The 26,244-nt window shown below is 40.8% G+C and overlaps 1 protein-coding gene across 2 annotated transcripts in view; it reads right to left on the bottom strand.

Moving 5' to 3' along the window:
* LOC144014045 (ERC protein 2-like) overlaps positions 1–26,244 on the bottom strand; it is a 168,839-nt gene that overhangs the window by 30,414 nt on the left and 112,181 nt on the right. For both annotated transcript variants that reach the window (XM_077513538.1, XM_077513539.1), the window contains exons 14-16: positions 20,108–20,255; positions 14,605–14,766; positions 9,455–9,512 (exon numbers count right to left, since the gene is read on the bottom strand). In XM_077513538.1, coding sequence (XP_077369664.1) covers positions 9,486–9,512; positions 14,605–14,766; positions 20,108–20,255 — 337 coding nt within the window. In that variant the 3' untranslated portion in view covers positions 9,455–9,485. The remainder of the gene's footprint in view (positions 1–9,454; positions 9,513–14,604; positions 14,767–20,107; positions 20,256–26,244) is intronic.

Genomic DNA, 26,244 nt, shown 5'->3' with positions numbered 1-26,244 from the left:
TTGCAATGACTTTCACCCAGACCGAAAGATTTATAAACGTCTTCAGTCTCAAGGCTAAATGAGAAGTTTATTCTCCAACCTGAAGAACTTAGGGCCCTTTAAACATTTTATAACACTTGTCATTTAGGAACCTTGCAGTAGTAGGCCTGTGACCTACTTTTGGTGTTTGAAGCCCAAAATCATCAGAGATTTTGTTGGTTTGAAAAGTTCACTGACATCACATTAGAGCCTTTCGAGGAAGAAGACGACTATCATAACTAACGACACATCAATTATAGAGGAGGTGGTGTCATTTTGACAAATGGTCACGCAGCAATTTAACTTTTTTAACTACATGCAGACGACCTTTGGGAAAGTGTTGGGCTAGCATGAAACAAACTGCAACCCACTGTTAAACAAGGCCTAATTAGTGGTCTGGCTATAATGTAATGTTGAGTGGCAGGCAAAGAGTTGCTGATGTGATTGGAGCTTGAAAAACAACACACAACACAAAAACATTTTCCAGGTATGAGGGGAGATCCGGCTGGCCTCCATATTTATGCAGTCAATATACAGTATACAGTATACTGTTCTCTGAGCATTGAATCATTCTATCAAGCATTCAAGTGACTGTTCTAGTTGTCTTAGAAGACATTTTACCTCTCAATACTAGGTAGGACAGCATTAGCTTACATAGTAGCCTTGTTGCTTGAACTGATGACACCTGCTCAGATGAGAGGCGAAACATCTAAGACAACAACAATGAACAATGAAGTTGCAAGCATATACAGTATATCATATTTTATAATAACGATAAATGATAACGATATTTGTAATTTTGTATGCATCTGTGACAAAAAAAAAATTGAAGCGTCTTTCCTTAATTTCTTGCTTGTTTTATCTGTGTATTATTATAATATAGGTACAGAGGTCAGGGAAATCCCCACCTTTTTTGACAATCGCATCATAATGTTTGCGATTCAATGAAAAATAATAAATAGGGTTGTGCCAAAAAATTGATTCATAAAAGAATCGAGATTCTCATTTATTAATCGTATCGAATCGATATTTAATAACCAAAAATCAATTATATTTAAATTAGAAATGAAGAAGAAGGGGAAAAGGCAATTGTAGCCCACATGCTGTTGAAGTTACAAAATTAATTAAAATACAAAATTTAAAAATGTTTAAACAAAAAAAAGACACTTTAATGTCTCTATTTGTCCTTTTGCCTTGCAAAGCAGACTAGAGTAGATCAGGACAATCTTGTGCATATCTGTAAATTGAAGCAGAAATCATTTGCTAATCAAATAATTTTGAATCGAAAATCGTTTGAATCGAGAATAAATTCTGAATCGAATTGTAGACCCAAAAATCGTAATCGAATCGAATCTTGAGACAGTCAAAGATTCCCAACCCTAATAATAAAGTACTAGACTCAACTGTATGTCACACCTCAACATGTTACAAGAATTGGTTCATGTGTGCGAGTGACAATCGCCTGGCGTGAGGGTCTGAGTCACTGGCTGGTTTTTGTTATTGTCCAGTTCAGTCCCCTTCAGTTGCATTGCTCGGGCGTGCCTACGGCAAGATGTGAAGTTGTGTGGTATTATGAGTGCTTTTAGTTGCATGTGTTTGGTGAAGAGCGGCGAGTGAGGCAAGCACCGGATGTCTGTGGAAAATAAATTCATGGGCCGTGATTCCTTTTTCATTTTCTTCTGCCTCTAAATCCCATTCCCTCCCCCAATTAGTCGTCCTTTTGTAGATGACTCTTTGGGATATAATCCATCTGACCCTCACACCATCCCACTGAGCATTTTCCTTTGCACATTGCACTTCTTTTTTTTTTTCTGCCATCCCACCATGAACACGCACACACAAAGAAACACACAAAGCCCGGCCTTCCTTAGTAGTGCCTCCACAGGTGTGAGGATCTCCTCAGGGAAGGAAGGGCTTTTGTGTGCTGCCATCCCCATAAACTCACAAAACACACTTGTAATCTGGTCAGGATTTTTCAATCTATTTCTCTTTCTTGAGCTTTTTTTTTCCACACACGAACACGCAAATGCATGCTTAGTACAAAATCAAAAATGCATTTAATCAATGTTGGATATCACCAAGGTTGTATTCAGTGCCAAAAAGCCACCCCAAAATACTATGGTGAGATCTAATAGATTAAACTATGAAGGAAAAAAGCCAAGGAGAGAAGTAGTTTTACAGACAGACTGAATCACTTCTAGCATGTCCTGACAGATAGAGCTGACGTTCAAAAGTTCAGTCGAAATACACTGGAATCTTGATTTAACAGACTAATTTCAGGAAGGGGTCATCCTTTACACCCAATTATCCATTACATCAACGTACAAAACACCCAATACAGAACTAGGTTGTTGTGTGCTTTTTTCATAGTCTAAAAATTCAGAGTACAGTACAAAATATTGTAAATAAACATACAAACATAAAGCTTGAAACTGTTTGAAAAGTTTATCCAAATGTATCTGGTTGATGCTTAAGGAAAGGATAACAGCTTCCATCTGGTCGTGAGGCCACTTTCTTTCTTTTTTTTTTAAACCACGGTTACGATTAAACGTGGGCCTAACCAAAAAAAATCTCTGTACTTCATAAATAATTTGGTTAAGAGACATGTACACTACTCGCACCAGTAAAAATCTTAATAGGTCGAAACAACATGTTGCTTTGGAGCTGCATGCCTTTGGCGATGCTAAGCTAATGTCCATGCTTTCCATTACATTTGTAGGGACTGTCGCCCTTGCCAACATGGCCACCGCAATGGCACATTTTAGCCTGCTTTAGTCTCCTTCGTGTCTTCTTATTTATGACAAAAGATGGCCGTGTACTGGTGCTGTGGCAAACTGCGGCCAATTCAGATGCTTTAGCAGGGTTGTTTTGTTTGGATTAACATACTTTTTTGTTCAGAGTGCCCGGGTTGCGGGTCAATTAAATGGAGCTTCCACTGTATTTAACTCATTGACTCCCAGCAGCCATTTTGACTGAAGCAACCCCGTTCGCTTTTGTCTGTTTTACTGGATTTGGACTGATTTTGCAAGGCCCACAGAATATTGTGTTCTATTGCTATAAAAACATGGAACCTACCAAAAGAAAGATTAGAGTCTCTTCTTTCATCAGGAAAAAAATATGTATTTCTATGATTCCATTTTGCTGCAATTAGCATTAGAATATAGCTAAGTTTCATCATAATTCGCATTCCTGGTGAAAACACTGGCAAAAAGAGCTTATATGGCCCTGGTTGATCTCTTATACTCTGCTGCCACCTGATGGCCGTTTTTGTAATGATGACTACCATTGCTTCAACCGTTTTCTGCAGTAGAGAGGCTGCATCAAAGCAAACAAAAACAAACGTCTAAATACGTCTTTGGGACACTTCAATATTTAAGATAGAACATATGTTTTTGGGAGCCAATGAGTTAATTTACATCAGCAATGATGTATCTTCGGCAGCAGAAATCTCAAAGATAGACAATCCCAAATTCATAAATTGAATATAGCAATCTAGAGACTGAATTGGTAGTGTTGGGTATTTTACCAGTTTTGGACACAAATGTATACACATCAAGATCTGTTACAAGGTACAAGAGATGCTGATTCAAGAGAAATGTGTATGTGAAAGCAAGGTTGGGTCATCCTCCGCCACTGATGACCCACACAAGTATGCACAGATCCAGTCTCAAGAGCACAAGAATGTAAAACAGAGATTAATCACTGGGGAGTGATAAATCACTTCCTCCCTGCATAATCGCGGGTATTATGTGCGGCCGTGTCTCAGTGTGTGTAATGAGTGTGTTGTGGGTGGAGATGAGGTGCAGCATTGACACACAACTTGTCTGAACATACAGTGGAGGCCCTCTATTTCTGAGGAATAGGGACCAAAGAGCAAATTGTGAATGTCTGCAAATGACTGACACGCCCCTTTAATGATTGACTACATCAATTGTTTAAACAAAATTCAAAGTACCACAAACTATGAACCCATAGCATTTCTATTGCTTTCCATCTTTAAACATTGATGTACCCTTAAAAATGCCCATTCCCACACATACCCAATACATGCATACTAACAATGGTGATGAAGAAGAAAAATGACTTAAGTGTTGCAGTCCAGCATAAAACAATGAATACTTGACTGCACAGCTGAGTGCAGGAGTTACCAGTTGAGACTGTGCCAAGGCTCCTGGGCCTGTACTGGTGGCAAATGCTAGCAGGAAGGTTTAGTGATGTACCTTAAAGCTGTTACGGATTCCACTGGTTTAGGTGATGTGTTTAGTCCTAGTTTGATGAAACTAGAGTGAGCCGGGGTGGCCAACATTTTGTTATCTCAATTAAATACAATAAATATCACAAATACTGTAAACCAGACGTCTCAATCGTCTCAGGCATGCCCTTTTCAAAACCTGCCGTGAAGAGAAAGGTTGGCGACGAGAACAGCCGGTTTCATGAAGAACAGGACATGAGATGAGAGAGAGGACCGGGTCACCAATCTTGTTCACCTTCTGAAGAACCGTTTATGTTCTAAACTGTTCTTAAAAACCAAAAGGCAATTGGATTAGTTGTACCATTTGTGAATACTTGAACCCCTTTTTTGTAGAATACTTGATGCGTCTCAGACATCCTCAGACTCTTATATCCAGTGGTCCCAACGTCGGTTGAGTTTGTAACCAGAATTTTGCCACGAAAATAAAAAGAATAATTTTAAGACTTTTGTGCTATATTATAGTAAATTGTGAACAGGTGGATTTTGTGTTAATAACTTTAAAAAAAAAATCCATGAAAAGGTGCATTTGTGACGATTGAACCATGTGTATGCGGTGATCCACTGTACTCTCCTCTACTGAACTTCAAAAAAGCCACAAACAGGAATAAAACTGCCTGTCTTGTAAGGTTGCCAGCAACCCTTCCTCACAAGCTCCGCCTACTTGTCCTGAAGAAAAACAAAACAAAAAACAAACTGGTTCTTGTCTGTCTGCTGTTTGCAACGATAATGACCTCTCTATTATTCTATTTAACAGACCTACCTTAGAAGTAAGTAAATATGCCTTGGGCACATGTGAATGGTATTATTATTATTATTTTTAAATATTTATTTTGTATTACATGTCTTGGTGAAAAAAAATGCAGTGACGTACAATTAGAATACTCAGTGTCAGTGTACAGGTGTTGCTGAGTTTTTGATTTAATTCCTCTGATGTTCAATGTGGTGGGACGACATTTGACCTCACAGAGTGACGCTGCTGACAGCGGGATGAGGGACGATCTCGGTCGGACACCTCATCTGACCCCAATCAACGGTTGACTGGTCACCAAAGAGATACTAGCCAGCACAAAGGCATCCGAAGTGCATGTAGCCACACATCTAAATGATACACACAATCAAATATACATTGTACTCTTAACTTGATACGAGTATTTTGTTGTACAACCTTTTGAGGCAAACATTATTATATTTTTTTTAACTGTGACATCTCAACGGGTATTTTGGTCCAATCTTTTTGGGCGAACTGTTCCAGTAGTCTCAGGTTTGAAGATTGCTTTCCCCAGACGGCATGTTTCTGCTCCTTCCATAAGATGTTCAACAGGATTTAGATAGAGGCTCATAGAAGGCTACTTCAGAATACTCAAATGTTTTGCTCTCAAGTATTTTTAGCAGCGTATTTTGGGTCATTATCCTGTTGCCCATGGCCTTCGACAGAGATCAAACATTCTGACACTGGGCAGCACATTTCTCTCTGGAATAGCTTGATAATCTTGAGATGTCACTGTACCCTGCACAGATTCAAGCAAAGCAGCCCCCGAACATAACAGAGCCTCCTCCGTGTTTCACAGACGGGCTAGTGTGCGTTTCTTGGTATGCAGCATTTTTGCATCTGTGAACATACTGGAGAGCTGATGTGTCTTGCCAAAGTGGAGAATAAGAGAATGAATCAGCAAACTATTCTGGTCTGGTGCAACTTTCTCTGAGCTAGCAAAATCAAATTTCATTAAAACAGAATTTAAGTTGGCTCAAGAAAATAGCTGATCACAGGGTCCTTATCAGTTCTAGTGTCAGAACAACTCCAGGCTAAAATGAGGATGTTCTTGGCATGACAGCTCATTGAACCTGTTGTTGAAAATTGAAAATGGACATATGACCAATGCTTCCAATTGTGTTATAATTAGACATACTTGGCCCTCTAAACAAAGAAAATCGTCTTCAGAGATATGTGGAAAATATGGTTAGTATTACATATCATTGAGGCTTGGTTTTAAGCTATTACTTTTAAGGCTATGTGACCGATTGTCATGGTTAAGATAACTCAAGAGTAATTCTTGGAAACAGAAAATGAGCAATGGTCTTACAAATATGCTATTTTGTTAAAAACATGTCACTCATACTTATCCTTGTGGCCACAGTAGGGATTGGAACTATCCAGGGCTGTAAAGCATCCAACATTTATTCGACCACCAAACACTTTCTTACTTTAAACAACATCACCACATGCCATCTTCAGCAAGCAGGACTGCCATGTGCAAAGCTGACTCTTCATTTTTGATGTGAAAAAGGCGCGGACCACTTGGTGGAAATGAGACCAGGTTTGATCAAGAATCTTGCCAACCATATAATCGATAATATCCACACAATTTATGTTTTACAATCTAACCAGTTTCTGCATCAGCTTAAAAAACAGAATCCAAGGTAAATGTTTCCAAGTCAAAAGGTACACAGCAAAATTGGCAACCTTATTTCAGCACCTTCAGAGTTAAATGTAACACTTCAAATGTGTGTATAATGGCCCATACTAAATATAGTTCAAACAACACATGTTAAATACAGAGTTAATCTAACACTAGGTAATCAACTCTGTAAAATAACACCTACTCTAGACACCATTTTACACTAAAAATGTCAAAATTACAGTTCAGGAGTTAAAATCAACTGCCAAAAACAACCCTGAAATTTTAACACTCCAATTGTGCTGTGTAAGTGTCCGTTGTACTCAAAGCTGTACCACTTCATTGTAAAGCCACAGTTATAGCAAGAGTCAATGATGTATTTTTTTTGTCTTATGTCAACTGGTTTTATTGACTTTTTTCAGTGAACTTCAGATCAGTTTTGAGGAACAGGAGTCCTTGGCCTTGGATCAAACCAATCAGATTCAGACTTAAAGCAAGCAAAACAATTTCCTTGACAGCAACTAATGTGCATTCCAGAATATTAAACAGCACTGACGGTCCCTTTTGCCATGAATGTGCTTTGCGGCCTCCTTCTATACACACACACAAATGAGTGGAATAATTACAGATGTACATAATGTGGACACACAAATGCTGCATTCAGTAAAAACAGCTTGGGTAAATTTTTTGACTTGTTTTAGCCGGAACAAACCCGTCCCCCACTAGAAAAGCCTCTCAGCTTCTTTTCTCTCCATTCAGTACAAACAAATTCACGGTGGGATAAAGGCATAATGTTTCCAGAGAACCTCTTCCCCCACACTGCTTCACTTTTTGGCCCCGACTTCTCCTTCACTTTTTCCTCCACCCCACCTCTATAGTGCACTCTCTGCCCAAAAGGGCATTCTTATTTCATTAGAGCAGGGGGTGTCTTGGAGGCCAAGAACGTAAACAAAACCTTTGTAATCACCAGCAAGGCATACGCAACCAACGAGCCAATCAGCATCCAGTGTTCTGACAAACATCCACATCTACACCTGGATGCTCAAAACAACTTTGCCAATTCCAATTTCAAAGCCCACTCTATGTGGAATACAAAGTGTGGCCTCACATTAGGAGTCAAGAAAGCATGCATGAACGCCTGCCGCAAAGACTGTAATGTCCACGCAGACACACAGATCGCTGGCTATTTCTCTGTCTATTTGGCTATCTACGCTGTCATCTGTTTGCTCATATTAGGGAGGGCTCACTCAGGGACAGGATATGGGGATTAGGTATGGCCTTATTGCGCTGTAGCTACACACCACTAAATAGCTCCCATCTGTTCTTCCATAAAGGGTGGCTAACGCACGTTAGCCGTGCTCGCGTTGCACACTGCCAGAACAACAGCAGCGGATAGATGAACTGCACTGATATTGCTAGCCACAACACCACTCTGCGCTAAAGGCTAATGTGCCTGGCTTATTGTATTAGATTGGGATAAGAAGAACCAATACACACACACGTTAATGCACACACGCTCACCACCGGCATATCTGATTCAAGATAGCATAGCGGCAGGCTAAGCCAAGACCCAGAGTCCGAGGTTTACCTTGAAGGAATATATATTAAGGAGCAGCCAAAGGAAAAACTGGAGGTGGAAAGAAAGGATGGAAAAAAGGGAGAATTGGAGCAATGTGGTCGTTCCTGACGGGGAATCCTGACACTGCTGCCTTCGCGGCACACATGGACTACATTACAGGCTATGTAGAATGCGTGGGTACTATACGTCGTGCTTGGTAATGCTCTTGTGCACAAATACACACTCAACTAAACCTCTCATGGCTACACTGTGGAAAGACAAACCATTTGCTCCAACACACTAACAGACTTGTAATCCCTAAAGCACCATCAGGGCAAAGTGCATAATGACTGAGTCACTGAGGTTAGAAAGACAATCCGTTTGTGATGGTCTACCTGTGGATTATTGGCGGGAATTAATGGCATTCATTGGAAACTATGAGTGTACAAAGCCGCCTGCTATTCGCTTCATTTGTCGCGTAAAAACATGGCCGCCCCTCTCAGCCGCGTATCTCTTCATCCATGTTCCTTTCTGCCTGAGTCTTTGTTTTAAACACACATATTAGTGCCAAGCAAACCATAGCACAGGCCTCTTTTGGCAGATCTGTGTTGAAAGGCATTTGGAGTCCATGGGGGGGCTTCAATATAAAACTCCCACAACAGGAATAACCCTTTATAACTCTGCATTCTTCATTTTATGCTTTTTATGCTTGCAGTCTTAAAAAACATCATGACTGCTCAGTGCTGTATTGTAATTAACTACCACACACACGGAAACGCAACAGGGTGGGGTAGTACGGTAAAATTTTACTATGGCTGAAAAAAGGCAAGTCTTGGGGGAGACTGACTTGTCCATCTCTGGTTTGTGTCACTGTGTCGTTTTTATCACTCCTGGACCCTAGTACACCCACATTAGGCTGCTTAGTGCATTTAGATCTAGTTGCGCACAGTTGCCTATATAACCACGCAGACGGCGAATGAAAGGTACTTTAAAGAACCAGCACATGTACCTTCACCATAAATCCCTGAGTGCTCTTTAGTCAACGGAAATTCATAAGCAATGGGAGAGGTGCTGTTACACTCCCTTTTTCAGAGTTGGGTAATGGTGTGGTTACTGTGGTCGAATCAACGTTGCTGCCAGTGATTATGCTAGCTTACTGTAGGCTATTGTTTACAATAGATGAATGAATCATGAATGCATCTGGACAGTATACAAAAGTTTGGGACTCACTTTGTACAAATGTTCCAACGATGACGCCACATCATGCCCAAATGCCCTCTTCATCCTCCTGGGTATAAACAGGGGAGAATGAGATACATCATTGTCAGTCAACCGTTTCAAAAGCACACTTTTGTTGCACCATGTGCAAAATAAACGTTTTTGAAAAGCCTCCTGTGCACATTGAATGCTTAAATGCAGGTAATAAGCCTTTTAAGCCATGTAAACGCAAAATAAATATAAAAACAAATAAGACCTATTGTTACCCGAATAAGACCCCTGGGTTACCCCTTTCGTAACTGGAATTCTTATTCAAATAAACATTTTCTGAGGACGATTGAATGGGAGATTGGTTTGCCTTGAGCGCATGCTCTCTTCTTCTTCTTCTTCTTCTTCTTCTTCTTCTTCTTCTTCACTTACCCTGCATTCCCGTGCCATGGGAAAGATGGACCTTACCACTCGGAAACTCCTAATTACGACCAAGTTCTGGTCATGTGCTTTTGTTGTTATAGCTAAAAAAATACACGTAGCAGCTATTGTACTCTTTGCTCGTAAAACCGAACAATTACGGCAAATAATAAGTTGTAAAGGACAGGACATTCAAATGTGGTTGCTACATAATTGTGTAGATTCTAAAACACCATTAACAAATCTTTCTGCACTCCGCCATGTTGAAACTTGAATAGTTCTCTCAACTCGGGTATCAAAATAAATTCCCAGTTGTCCAGTGGAAAATACGACATGAGCGGGCGTTCGCTTGCAATTTTCTACTCTCCGTGGTATTTACCATAATTACGATACCGCATGAAGGCAGCATTAGTTCTATTCGAACAACTTATACCAGACACCGTTCCACTCGCTAAGGGAGCCTCACTTGAATATACTGATTTTTCTGTTTGTCGTATTTTCATGTGATTTTCTGTCTCTACAGCCAAAATGCCACAACATATACATACATACACAGGATATGTACTTCTGGCATGCAACCCATCGAAAATACTCAAGCAGATATAAACAAACATAACGACGCAGCATAGAACCACACTTTAGAACCAAGGAGGAAACCAACTACTTTATTTAGCGTGGTGAATTACATAAATACAATGGGGCATATTCACTAAGAATGCGCTGCGTCCGGTAATAGCACAACAAATGTACCCGCAGTCTGCGCCCAGTTACTAACCTATTCACTAAGGATATTGCTCTAATCATATACCGGTGCAAACACGCCCACAAAACTGACAGCTTGGAGCAAATTTGCACGAATTTTTTTTTTCACTCACTCACAGAAGCTTACATGTGTGAATGAGTGAGTGAGTGAAAAAAAAAAAAAAGTAATCCGTGTGTGCTTTCAAATTGCCGCGGGAGTGACATCACGCAGCTGACACTTTCCACCCGCCCCGTTTGCGACACACCACCCCCCGCTCTGCGATTGGCTGAAGGGGTGTAAACACTGTCTTTCCACAAAACAAACACAAAATGGCAAAATACAGGCTTGGGGTGTGGGGGTTTAGGACAAAATCACCCCCACACGTTATGAAAAGTCCATATCTATAAATTGAGAAGTCGTTTGTTTGTTTAAATCCTGTATTTAAAAAGTGCATTTTCCTGAGTGAAACCGGCCGGAAGCCCCTTTAAGCTGCACAGAACAGAGAGGACGGCAACGTCGTCATTCATTCATTCATAAAGTACAAATTATTGGTGTGATCGTTTTTAAAAATATATATTTTCAGAGGTTGGCGTGGGCATACAGTATGCATCTGGCACGTGAGAATGATCGTAAAATGCCTCCCCGCCATTGCCGATCAGCCCCGTTTCTGTTATGTATTCTAAACTAACACGGAAATATTTCCCCCCTCTCTTTCTCTTTCTCTCCTCTCTGCCTGATCAGTCGCGTATGTTGTGCGGCAAATGGCGGCAAATGGCATGCACTACATGATTCATGAGATCGAGGTGCGTCAGGTTAATACATGCTTTCCAAAAACGTTATTTGCGTCACGCAAACGCGGTGTGGCCGTTTGCGCTGGCGTTAGTGAATTTGACGCTGCATATCAATGAGTCTCACTTGCATTGGGGTGGGCATATTTTGCGTCAAATGTATGCAAATTACCTCATTTACATACGCGCAAATAAGACCGGAGCACCGTGACGCAATCTGTTTGGCCGCGCACTTAGTGACAGATTTGTTTAGTGAATTAGGCGCTCCCAGATTGCTCTATTTTTGTCGGTTAGCGCCGTGCAAAGGCGACGCAAACCTTTAGTGAATCGGCCCCAATGTCTTTAATTCAACGTAGAAAGCTAAAAGTGGAAATAACGTCTTTTTGCGTAATGACGTCTGTGTCACACTTTCTAATGGATTTTCCAGTTGAGCACAATGACCATGTATACAGGAGTGACTCTCCCCACTCATATATGTAAACCAGGTTATCTCAAATGTTTCCAAAACCGGAATTTTGACATTAACCTGAATACTGGCTGCATGTTTAACATAGTCACCGTGACAGTCCTTGTGCTGAGCGGTTGTGACAAGCTTGATAAGCTCACTGGGGTGCAACTCTGCTGTTACTAAAATTGTCTTTGTATGCAACGTGCTAGCTAGTCAAGATGCTAAATGTTAGCACGCGGAACTGGCTGTGACATACCCTCTAAACAAAACCAGACCTATAAATACTCATTCTGGCAGTTTAAACACACGGACAGACACACTCTCGCACACAAACAATCATATGTGCCATGTGCAATTTCTCACAGATCTAAAGAAAGCAACATGTTAGGGCCTAAAAAAAAAGGCGCAAAAGTAAGGGTTGTACAATTCAAATTTTGATAAACACTTGAATAATGTTTTCTATTTCCTTCAGCGCCTGCTGCCAAGTGTCTGGCAGTGGAGCTGGCACAGCTAAATGAGAACAACATGGACACAAATATGCCCGTCAAAGCGCACACACTTCCTGCTGAGGCACAGAGCTGGGCTATATCTCATGAGGATAAACGCACTTCCAGTGCATGTCGCCATCAATTATATTTCACCTGTACACCTTGACAAATAACAGTGTAATATGGCTAATATATAGTGACAACTATTACACTTATAGAATCTGAAACACAATTTTATGTTGTCACAAAAAGTCAGTCTTGTGTAACATGGACTAGATGCTAGGCATGTGAGACTTTTATGAGCTAATTGATAAATATGGCTAAGCCACTCCAGAATTTGATGGTGGGAAGAAAAAAATAATTGGGGGGTGGGGGGTGGTAGGGTAGAAAACCATATTGAAGAAAAAACAAACAGAGTAATTAATCATCTAGATGAAAGAGAGAAATAAAAGGAGGTGTGGAGTCTTGTGTTTGGAGGGAAAACAGTCTCAGTGCGGGGACTTCTGTGACATTCAGGCTGTGTGACCTGACATACCCCATCAGCACTACACATGCACGCACGCACGCAAAAACACGCACGCACGTACACACAGTCGCTCCTTTGGGGCTTTGTCGTAACCTTGGGGTGAAAGAGCAAATATGAGGAAAAGCCACGTGCTGATAGGCTGACCTATGTCAAGACTTTCTGCTGTTTTTAAAGTGTATGTGCTTTACACAAGAGGAAGTGCTAAATGGTAACAACTTGCCTAAATAACAAGCTGTGTGACCGTGGCTTGGGAATAGAAGACGATGACTACAAGACTACTGCAAAATGCAAGTTGATAACATTAGCAAATATATTTACTTATTGTACTAAATAAAGTTTTAATGCTATATAATAAAAATAATAATAATAATAATAATAATAATAATAATAATAATAATAATAATAATAATAATAATAATAATTAGTGTTGTTCCGATACCGTTTTTTGGCTCCCGATACCGATACCCAGCTTTGCAGTATCGGCCGATACCGATACTTAAGGTTTTTTTTTTCCTCAACATGAAAAAGCTGTCCTGCCATTGGTTCAAAGCATTCAAGGGCCAATAGGATATCTTAGATCGGCATGCAGTGATCATGTCATATATCAGTGAATGTCATGCACCAGCAAGACACAAGATGCTGCATACAAAATCCTATATTAGCGTTGGAATTAATGGTATCGGCATGTTACTTGTGAGTAGTCACCGATACCGATACCACTGTTTTAATGCAGTATCGGCGCCTCTGTCGATACCAGTATCGGTATCGGAACAACACTAATAATAATAATAATAATAATAATAATAATAATAATAATAATAATGTAAATAAGTCCTCGTTCAACCTCTATGACAAATTAAGAACTCATATTTAAAATGTTCTTTAAAGAAGGATTGAAGAATTATGAACAAATGTGATCAGAGTCGAAGAGTCCATTTAAGAAGCTGTATTTTTGGATTTGTACAGGTGTTGGACATTGTGGTAAAGGGTTAAAAGTTACCTACATATATATGTGCTAAATAATATAATATTGTATGCCCAATAACTTCAATTCAAAATGATGCAAACCCACACATTCATATACACTACTGTAATTCATTCCATAGCTCAAACATGCATGTGTCTGCAGGCAATCCGTTGTGCATATTTCACTCCAATTTAGACAGCAGTTCCAGAACCATTTAATCAATTTTGAAATATTTAAAACCACATACAAAAACAGACATGGTTATTTGGGAACATGTGGGAATCCCCATGTATTAATCACAACCTCTTGAGCAGTCATTCATACTTAGACTTTATCTTCACTGTTTGGACTTTCACCTATACACCAGGTCAAGGCTTTGTGATATTCTACTGCATTCTTTAATAATATTTTATCATCACACAACAAAAAACAGGAATATATGAAAATGTATTATACTTGTGTAAATTTATTTATTTATTTTTTCTGGCTAGAAAATATTACAATTTGTGTGTCCTTAAACACACAAAGTGATGCAAATGCTCAAGTATTGAATATTAACTTGGCGTGTTATGAAATACAGTGTAATCTTCAAACAAACACACTAAGTCTTGCCTCGGGCCTGTCTCTTAATGACAACCAGACAGAGAAAAAGAGGTCATGAGAGATTCTTGATTTCAACTCATTTCATACACAAGTCCTAAAGTTGTCTTGTTTGAAGAGACCATCACATGTGCTTTTGTGTTATCACACCTGAACGTGACACTGATGTGTATTGATGTGGACATTCAAACTGACCTGGTCTAGAGGGGATCGGTGGTTGGCATGCGGCGGTCCTCTTGGGAGGCTTCTGTGATGTATATTTGCCGAGTGCAAGTGGACGGAATGGTGAGGATGATGTTGAGGGTGGATGCGATCCTCCTCATAGTTATCGGCCATCATCTTCATTCGGCTCTGAGTCTGCCAAAGTCGAGAAAACAACACAATTTGGTGATTAGTCTGCTGATGGGCCTTCTCCAGGGTAGAACATGTTGAAAGCCTTCAAAGATGTTAAAAGTAGCAGCGTTGACAACACTTGACAGGTGATACATTGCCTAAGTCGGAGTGTCTGACGGAAAGACCATAAGTCTGTCAAATATTATTCATTTCACAGAGTACCACTTAAAAGGATAAGACAAATGGCAGTAAGAACAGTTAGTGAACATTGTACGTAGCCTGAGGCTGCAGACGTTCTCACGCATTTTAGATTCCATAGACTAGAAATTATACTCAAATATCTGTCGCTCTGTCTGGATGCCCAAAAATAGCTTTCTTTGTGTGTTTGTGTAAGAAAGTGTTTATGTAAAATAGGCTGTCATTCTACTAACATTTCTGCCCTGAAGAGAGATAACAGACTGCACTGAGGGACATTAGGCTGACCTGTGTGAGGCCAGCTGCGTAGGAGATAGACATAGATGGAGTGGGTGCAAATACATCGACAGGTTCAGCATCACACTATATTTTCTCTGCTGCAAATACTTTCCCTGCGGGTGGACTTCAGACCTGTAGGTGCAGTCATGTTGAGTCTGAAGATGGTTCGAGGGAACGCTATATGCATGCCTGTAATCTAACAAGGTGCGGCATCTATTTAAATGAGAGTCAGCCTTAGATAAAAAGACCACAAGCCACTGTCAGCCGCCACAGATACAAGGTAGATACAGCCTGGGGACACAGCCGCTGAGATAAGAAGTGAGGGCCTAATGACTGAGGAAATGAGGCAGGCAAGATCACAAGAGAGGATGTAGCTCATATTAAAGAGCTTAACCATTCAAATGAGGAAGAGCTACTTAGATAGGGTAAGAACCTCAACACCATGGTTAGGAAAAAAGGGATGAGGTGTAGGAGGGCTCAGACGGACTCCAGGATGGTTAACGACTATACTGAAGTTGCCTGTCCTTCCTGACCTCAGGTGTTGACACTCCCAGGTGTGACTGGGTGGGGAGACTGTTACAAAGTAGACACCTGTCATCTAGATAGGACATATCAAACACTATACTGCACTAAAACATAAGGTCATCCAAAAATATTTCATGCTTATGCTGAACTAGCTGTGTGTGTCCTTGGAAAGATAAATATGAAGTGCAACGCTCCTTCATCAAGGCTGAACAATCCTACCTGCTATTCTGTCACGCTATGTCTGATTTGATTTTTTGTCATGAAGGTTCAAGTGCACACAAAGTTGCAACAAACTTAGATAAAATTTTAAGGTGGGAAATTCAATTAAAGGTTTTAAGTTTTGCTGTTGTGAAAACTCTCCTCCACATTTCACAACAAATACATTTATTTGCGATACAATGTAATTTCCAGGATTTCCCCCTCCACATTCTGTCTCTCACAGTGTTCAAGTGTACCTATGATGAAAATGACAGACCTCTGTTATCATTAAAAGGGGGGAGAACTTGCATAATGAGTGCTTGACAATCACATTACTTCCTCTTCACCCTGCAAGACAAAAAAATCCCTCTAGGAATTGGGAACATATTGTTGCTATCCAATCCTCTACGTTGTCACCTAAAGCCTCCACAGCTGCGTGCTGATTGTGACGGAACAGATGCGACAATAGCGAGCGTTTACCAAAACCACTATCATTACTATGACATTCAATAAATATTAACATAGTTACATTTCTGTGTCTCCTGTTTTTTGCTATTTCCTGGTGTTGCCATTACTTGCGCCATTGCTTGCATTGTCTGTGTTGCCGAGGGGGGCGTAACTGTAGTCAGGGCGAACCTAGGGAGGTCGGCGTCTATCTTCGTGAAAAGGGACCTACAGCCCTAGTCTGTAATCCTACCCCTACAGCTTACGGAGAATTAGGAAACTTCTTCGTCATTGTGAATGCGCATTCCAAGGGCTGAGGGACAAGACTAGCGCTAAGGGGCAGTTTTTGGATTGAGCCTTAATACTCTTTTGCACCCAAAGATTGGGTCAAGACCTGCCTAAACCTGAAGCTTTAAGTATACCTGTGGTGGTCAGAAAGAGAAACGTATATGGTTTATCAAGAAAAACTGCATCCAAATGTGTCTTTTGTTACACTGGTTATATTAAAGCAAGCTTGGAATAGCTCGTGGAACGTATTTGTCAAGACGCCATGACAGCTACTGCTCGCAGTCAAATTTGCTGGCAAAGAGCGAAGCGACGTCACCGCGTTAAATAAATAAATAAATAATTGAGGCTGGATGACAGACTTTCATCTGCAGGCAAGAGACCTGGAGTCTCACTCAATAGTAACTAATGGGTCTGAGTGTCAATGATGTGATATCACATCCGTCCCAAACATGACGGCGAGTATTAAAATTAAACGAACCGAATTATTTTGCCAAATGCAAGACTAGACACAACAATGTCAACACCGGGTATTTATCAAACTTACTTCAACCTGACTAGTGCACAAGCCCATTATCACAATTATTTCGTAAAAGAACACTTGAGATGAACTACACACCTAAGGAAAGTCTTGAAAATGTCGTTAACAGTTATTTCATCACTTCTTCAATCAGGTCTGTTTATAGGCGTGTGTGTGTGTGTGAGTAAGCATTCCTGCCCAACATTATACATTTTTTCCCAGTAGGACTGATCACGACACAGTGACCTTGCTTCAAATACACCGATTGTATTACATTGGCGCACCTCTAAAAACGCTAAATTCATCTTTCCACAGTAGAGAGATGAATGTTGTGGCGATGGATGCTTAAGTCTTTCAGACCTAAAAGGAGGATATGAGTATGAGAACAAATGTATCTTTTCTAAACTTTAAAGCATCACTGATGTTTAGTCATCTTTTACTAGGTTGGGACCACTGTGAGGAATCCCGCAAGGGGCGATGACTGACTCTCCCTGAGGAAGTCTAAACATTACACTTTTCGTGTGTGTGAGATAATGTGAGTTTTTCCAACTTCAAAGGGTAACTGGATGTCTAAGAAAGAAGGGTTGATTTTAGACTTCATGCTCACACAGAAACACACATACATGCACACACGCACAATACTCCGAAAATGGTTGATGGGGAGGTCAGACAGGGCACAGCTATCTGTAAATCAATCTGTTTCTCCAGATCCTTTTCTCTGCAGGGTCCCATAATTCTTTGGCATTTCCTGGTCAGTTTCTTTGTACCGGTGGCTATTGATGATCTGAGGAGGGCAACTTATCCTTCACATATCACAGTGGGTGCAAAGAAACCATGCAAAGGTGTGTGTCATGTTGGGAGATGCCATAAGAGATCATGACTGGAAACTGCAGTAACCACTCTTAGGAACCACTTACTTTGCAGGCCTCTATAAATAACATTTAGTCCCATGTCTTGTTTCAGACTACCAGCCAAAATCCAAATTTTGTTTATCCAGATTGAGACTGGATGGCTCTTTTGTAGTCTGGACAGTCACAAAGCACATGAAATCCAATTTTGCGAGGGAGATTGAAACCTCACTCAGAAGGTAGTTTCAGATCGTATTTGGAGGCGCCTTAAGTTTGAACAACTCTAAATACACCCGGTTTGACTGTCCGTGACGTCACTCAACGTGAGAGTGCCAATTGGTAAACAAAACAAAAAAAAAAAAAAAAAAAAAAAAAAAAAAAAAAATGTAGCAAATTGAAGAAATTGAACACAGTAGTCCTTGGACAGAGAAGGAAAGGCAATGCCTTATCGGTCTGTCGGGAGCAAAGCTCGAGAGCATGTATCAAATCAAGTTCATTTACCAAAGCATTTCATGTGTGATGAAAGGTTGTCACCATTATATCGATGAACGAAAACCCACTTTTTTCCAAGTTTCTAGTTAATCGTAAATTGTCTACAAAATGTCATTGACAGATCGACTGACCTTCCGTCAATGTTGATGGAATGCCCACTACTGTTAACTCATTCACTCCCAGCCATTTTCACAGAAGCAGTCCCGTTCGCTCCCGGCTGTTTTACTAGATTTTGACTGATTTTGCAAGGCCCACAGAATATTGTGTTCTATTGCTATAAAAGCATGGAACCTATCAAAAGAAAGATTAAAGTCTCTTCTTTCATCAGCAAAAAAATTTGTTTCTATCTGTTTCCGTTTTGCAGCAATTAGCATTAGAAGAGAGCTAAGTTTCATCAGTTTTCACAAATCTATTTAAAATTCAAAGTAATTGAGCTTTTTTTCGAGATGGCCCTGGTTGATCTCCTTTGCTCTGCTGCCACCTGCTGGCCGGTTGTGTAATAACTACCATTTCTCCAACTGTTCTTTGCAGATGAAAGGCTGCATCAAAGCCTTCTGTATGCTCTAGCATACAGAAAAACAAAAACGTATAAATACGTCTTTGGGACACTTAGAACATTAAAAACATATTTATACGTTATTGGGAGTAAATGAGTTAACAAGCCTTCATTCCATCTTTCTTCTTCCAGATCACACTGTTGCAAATAAAGCCCATCACGTGAAAAGATATAACCGTAACTTCGGGTTGTCCAACAGGAAAACATGATGAATGCAAAGGTGATAAACAGATAATGAGATTTCCCTGAAATACCTTTAGTGCAGTGCCTGGCAATTGTTTACGAGGCAGATACAAACATTTAGGTAGGTGCGCAGTTACCGCTGCATCTTTTGACTTTAAAATGCACCACGTTTCCCAGAAACTCGTCTGATTCAGGACACAGGCAGACTCCCTGCTGTTGGATCATTATTGTTAGTGCTCATTTTGGTTCCGTCGGCCATGTGGTTTGACGAGAACCTCATAAACCACATACCTCGGCTTGGATTGGGTTGTACTGAACTAAAAAAGGTCAATCTGGGAAATAGGTGGTGACATTGAACATCTGTTACACCAGAAGATATCAGACAGGACCCCCAATCTGCTAATGACTCGCCTATGAGTCAAATGCAGGTCTGCATTACATAGAACTAATTGCAAAAACACTACAGTACTGCCATATCAACTTATGTGATCATTTGCTTTTTCCTGAATGTGGAACCACATTTGTCATGTGATGACTGAGCACAAAAATGTGGTTTGAGGCGGAGGAGCCAATTCTGTTTACAAGAAATTATTAACTTCTGCCTGTTCTTAGTTTGAAAGTACAAGTTTGGCCGTGAGGCTGCTTTGCAGGCGAGGCCTGGCGATCTGCAGCAGGTTTGAATTTGTCGTTCCGCTTTGATTTACAAAGCCACAATGTCCTAAATTGTGACCACAAGGCGAGGCTCCACATCATTCACATGCCAGTCACCCATTTTGACCACAATGGCTGTATGTCTGCCACATTCTTCATCGCTTAGTGGGCTGTGCGTACTGGTTGTACCTGCTGTTTGAGTTGGTGCATAAGCCGGTCCTTCTCGCGCTTCAGAGCCATCACCTCCTCTTGGGCTTTCCTCCGCTTCGAGGGAGACAACTCCAGAAGGGCTATGTTAGCATCCTTCTCACTGATAGCTGCCAGTAAAGCTTGCTGCCTGAAGAAGACATTTCAAACATAGAAAAAAAAGTCAGCCTTGGAATATTGATTTCAGAGGTGACACCAATAAACATTTAGCAAGTCCTTTTATGTGCACAGACGTCACAGGCATACTTCCACGTCTCCATTCCAGACATCTTTCAAGTGGTCTGGTACCAGAGAGTGTGACTCATGCTCACGTAATAATGTAATCAAGCCAAATAGAGTAGCCTGAGGGGTCAATGACATCTTTCCTGTGTCACTGCTGGCTCCCACTAAATTTGTGCAAATACTGTAAGTGTCCACAGGTGCAGACGGAACAAGCATAATCATACGCAGACAACCCGGCATTCAAATCTACACCCGCTATCCGAGGGAAATGATACCCCTAATAGATAAGTGATGACTATCCCATAGAATAAACTGGATGTTGTAAAGTGATGCCAAACACACCATCAATAACGATGGACAAAAAACATTCGTTCTCACCATTGCACTATTCTAGGAAGACCTTATCCAAGATTTTAGTGTGCCTGTGGGATTTGGTGAGTTTAGAGGACAATAATCTTGGATGACAGAGCCTGTCTCACAATCTTTTCTTGATGGGGTTGTGGTCAGAAGACTCAAGTTGTTGTTGTTGTTCCATAACAAACTCATCCAAGCATGCCTTTCTGGACCTTGCTTTCTGCAGAGTCATGTTGGAACGAAAGAGGGCCTTCCCAAAACTGTTACCAAAAAGTTGGAAGTATACAGCTGTTCAAAATTCTCAATTTGGACTCCAGTCCTGTTGAATGCCCTACCCGTGGAAAGATGAGCGGCTACCTCTGTAGAAATGTTTACATCTCCACATAAGATTTATTTGTACACTCTCACATTTAGTTAGACTACAGCTAGTTTGCAAATGTTCCCTTGCCCTGCCTTACACCCTGACATCTGGATTTTGGCCCGTTTTACTGCCGCTTATCCGCTCTCCTCCCCCACTCCTCTCCTGCCATGATCAAAGTATGGCTGTTGCGGAATGAATTCTACACCAACCAACTAGGATAAGATCCATTGTGGTACACTTCCCCAAAGGTGTTGCCGTGGGGCTTCATTTTATTCAATGGGCACTCATGCTGTTTTGACTTAACTAACATTGTGCAGCACCAAACCATGTGATAAAAGTTGGCCACTTGGCTTCCATTGCACTCTGGCCATTTCAGTATTTACACTAGGCGATATTAGTGATCATTGTGAGCTGTGGGTGTGCGAAGCCCTTTGAGACTCTTTTGTGATTGAGGGCTATAGAAATAAACTTCACTTGACAAAATTAATATAAGCTAAGGTGAGCTACAACACAGTAATATGAGCTAAATTAAGATAAACTAAAGGCTTCACATCGAGTTCCCAGTTATTTAAAACAATCCCCAAAAAAAAGGTTTCCTGTTCTTTTCAGACATTTCACTGAAGCTGGACATTCAGGAGGGAGTTTGGTTTGATTAATTATGGTAATCAAGAGTTATGCTTTATTAGATTTGAACAAATAGAAGAACATTAGTTGAGAAATGTGACTGACGGGGCTCTGACAAGAAACTTCTCCTGATGGATGTGGTGTCTGCTGCAAGTGGGTCCAAATCCAAGTTATTTTTCTTTTTTCCTTTCTCAGTTGCGTTTATATAAATGGGGTTGATGGAGGATTTTCCTGCAATCCAACACCTAAGTAATAGTTCTAAATTATATATGCTCAGCGACAAAAAAACAGCATCTGTTGATGATGAAGCCATAACCTCCTTGGTGGAGGTAATCAGGAGCATGTCAATGCAAGATAATGTGTGGGTTGAGTTTAGGGGAAGAGGAAGAGAGAGGCACATTCAAATTGCACTTTGGGCTCAATTAAAAATTGACCTGCATTGGAGTGTTTTTATTCCATGATTCAAGTCCCCGCAGTAATAACTCAATTGCAAAAATAAACACACTGAGCCCTGACTAAAGTCTCGCTGGCCTGGGACCCTACATTTGGTGTTTTTAGTACAATTATCCGTGCACCGCATCTGGATTCTCCCATTCAAGACCATTAATAGGCCGCTGTGTGTTTGTGTGCGCTCACATGGTTACTCCCATTCGTGCCGGTCGGTATTTGTGTGCGCATGGGTGTGTGTTCTGACATGTGGATCGGAGCAGCTAATCACACCATTAATCACGCAGCAGCTCTGACGTGACACTTTTCGTCTCCACACACCTTTTGCTGTTATTTCTTTTAATAATGCTCACTGTAATGGGAACGCACACAAACACATGCACAATTGCACATATGAACCTGCAGAGCAACGCTATCGCATAACATGTGCTTTCAACCGAATCCAGCCAGCAGCACCAGACCACATTTCAATATTAGGCCGGTGGCATTAACTTTTACGGGCTGAAAATCTCTGAGTAAATGCAAGTAACTCAACCTATATACGTACACTATTTGTTACTAAATGGTCGACACCATGGACTGGTGAAGTGTACTGGACATAACTTTAGATTTTCAGTGGTCCAGACTGACAAAACGAACTGGTGGGAGTTTTGAGCAATTATTGTATTTACAGGTCAAGCTTATGCTCCTTTCACTTTTTAACCTTTATTGTTTTGTCGATGAAAGCTAATGGAACAAATCCTACCTATACCTACCTGCATCCTCGCACAACAAATTGGTGAATAGAACTAACCCTTGAGCAAAGCATAAAAACCATGAACTTCTCTAGTGTGTGCTTAGCGCACTAACTGCTGTAATAGAGGACTTTTTATGAATGGAGTATATGCCACAGAAGAGGCAGGATGTGATTTTGCACATCAGTTTGGTTCCGGTCCGGGTTGCGAACGCGCAACCGAGGGGCACAAAGTTGGAAGCGCAAGTATTTTGAGACAGCCCACACGTTGCAAAACGAACCGGAACCAAACTGATGTGCGAAAACAGTCCTGCCTCTTCCGTGGCATATACCCCATTAGCTTGTAAAACTGAAAAAAAGAGGAATGCAGTAAATGATTCGAGAAGGCATCACTGTGTGTTCACAATCATGAACATGGGTAATAACTTCAAAATGCATTAGGAAGGGGCCATCTTGACAACACACTGCCAGATTCAAACTCTCCAACTCAGCTTCCGACCCAAGTAACTCCATCACATCTACTTCATCATCTTCTGTATTTTTTGCATTCAATCACAATACAGACAATAAGGTTTTTTTTTTTTTTTGTTTTTTTAAAGATTTATTTATATAGGAAAAAGTAACTTTGGAATAGCTGTCCACTGTAGTGACCATTGTCCCTGATAAGGTTTGCAGGGCTTATCTACAAATAAGTACCGTATTTTCCGCACTATAAGGCGCACCGCATTATAAGGCGCAGCTTTAATGAATGACATATTTTAAAACTTTTTTCATATATAAGGTGCTACAGTAGAGGCTGGGGTTACGTTATGCATCTATTAGATGGTGCTGCGCTAAAGGGAATGTCAACAAAACAGTCAGATAGGTCAGTCAAACTTTATTAATAGATTACAAACCAGCTTTCTGACAACTCCAAAATGAATAAACAGCTGTTTTATTATTTTCTCTGAGGTAAAGTATTAGTATTAGCTAGCGATCCAAGATGGCGCAATCTTCCGTGCATGCACGTCACCGATCGTGCAGGGTCACCGATAGCGTCTTGACAGCGAGACCTGTTGCGGCTCAACATTGATCCATATATAAGGCGCACCGGATTATAAGGCGCATGGTCAGCTTTTGAAAAAATTGAAGGCTTTTAGGTGCGCCTTATAGTGCGGAAAATGCGGTAATACATTTGGGAGGATTTCTCTCCAAACCCAAGGTAGCAAGCCAGCCATGAGACTTGTTGTGAAGGGCAAACGAAAATAGTGAGGTAAATGGCAAGTATTTTTTTAAAGATAAGTTTATCTTAGCTGAGAACTCATCTCAAAAACAGAGATCCATCTCTCTGACCCCCACTGAGTCAATTTATCAAATATTGCTACACAGTCATAGCTCAAGATGTCTTTTCACTTGTTTGTAAAAAGAGAAACAAAAACAAAAAAAGTTTTTTGTTTTTTTTTAACCTGTGAATGATTGATTCATTACAAAAAGAAAATAATCATGATGTCATACTTTGTACGTAACAGATTGACTTTAACACATCTGGACCTTGTAGAGAGTCAAGCGCATCAGGTTCCTCCCACATATATTGCAAGCTAACGCTCCATAGAATTGCATTTGTTTCGTTATTGATTGACCCTTTGGACCCTCAGAGAAGGTCCCCAGCCTGGCTGCCCCGTCCCCTCAAGTTTGTAAATGAGCCCAGTAGATTACGGCGCTGTCTCCCTGTGGGGTGAACTCTGAATGTTCCTGTAGGTGTATGCTGACTGATGTCTTCCTAAAACAATAAAAAGGATCGTTATTATGATTAGCCAGCCAATAAACTCGGTCTCCTGTATTCTCAAACAATGAATGTGTGTCCAGTGAATGCATAAGGCATCAGTGTGATGATTTGCCCTTTGAATCAAACTAATTTGAGTGGCCATTTGGCCTCCAATGTAAAACAACAGGATTCATTATGAGGCCAACGCACACAAGACAAATGCTTGCACAATGTGAACAAGTTTGCTTTCCTAGACTCTGGTCGTACTCCCTTTTTAACTTACACTTGGAGTGTCATTGCCTAACAAAGGATTATCTTCATTTCCTGTCCGGTGGAAAGGGTGACAATGAAATGTTGTCATGACAAGCGCATGATCGATCTTCATAAAAGTCGGACCCTGTGCACTCAGAAGTCATAAGGCACTGTAATAAGAGAGTAAATAAATCTTGTTGCTGAGGCTGCACAGTTACAGTTTTGTTTTTATTTTTAGTCTACTAGATAGCAGCTTTTTGTAAAAGAATAAACATGATCCTCCTATGAAAAGTTGTGTCTTTATGTACATATCACATGTTGGTTTTAAGAGCACTCCTAAGTTTGCAAAATGACCAGCAGATACTGTAGCTTGGACTGACATCTTATTTATAAAGGGGGTGGATATCATAGTTCAAGTACAACATGTGATTCCAATTGAACCCAAATGGGCCCGGGACATTTTGAGACCCTCGGCTCAACATTGGTGGGAGATGGATGTTAGAGTACATGACTGTGTGACGGTAGGTGAAAGGAAAAGGAGTCAGAGAGGTCAGAAATGGAAAGAAAATACAGGCGAGGGAGAGAAAATGGGGGAAGGGAGATGTGAGTCTGGGTGGTATTGAGGACAAAAGGATGACAAATGAGGAGACGGGACTTAGATGAAGACACTGGCTGTGGAACTGCTCTTGACAGACGGTGATGTCACGGGGCAAATCAAACACTAGCTGGTCAGACCCACTTCTGAAAAAATGAGGGCAAAGAAAGAGCCAAACTTTAAATTTTAACTGATTAAAATATACAGTACAGGATATTGGTGGATGTGTAAGGCTTAGCTAATCAAACATGCAAGAAAAATGCTAATTAAAAGGTTACATATTTTTTATTAAGACGTTTGAGCTACATGAGAGAAAGGGGAGACAGAAGTAGAGGAGAGAAGTAAAGGTAAAGATTTAAGAGTCTGTCTCTCCTAAATCAGCTCTGCACACTTTACGTTGCTATTCCTTGGTGTCGCACTTGCAGGAGATGTGTTTATAATTTGTGTTATGACTTTCTTGAAATTATGAGTGTGGAGAGTCAGCCGGACAGAAACAGATGCGTTCATGGGATGCCCCAGGGAACCATCAATACTACCCCTGAGAACAGCACACTTTAGACTGCACGTTTACGCTTTCATGTCTTCCATGAAAGTGTGATATATTCCTTCAGCAAGATCACGGGGAGCCTACTAATATCAGTTCCCAGACAGTCCATTATAATCTCCTCCAGTTTGTGATCAAGACTATCCACTGCTAAACTGTCCAGCTCTGCTGAGACATTCCATGGGGATTTTATGGCCATTCCTTAATTGCAAGTGTGTGAAGCTGCAGCGTGGGCTGGTTGTG

This window comes from Festucalex cinctus, chromosome 2 (genome assembly GCF_051991245.1).
Source record: "Festucalex cinctus isolate MCC-2025b chromosome 2, RoL_Fcin_1.0, whole genome shotgun sequence".
Taxonomy (NCBI): domain Eukaryota; kingdom Metazoa; phylum Chordata; class Actinopteri; order Syngnathiformes; family Syngnathidae; genus Festucalex; species Festucalex cinctus.
The sequence above is the reverse complement of the archived record's forward strand: the minus strand, read 5'-3'. Positions and strand labels throughout refer to the sequence as shown.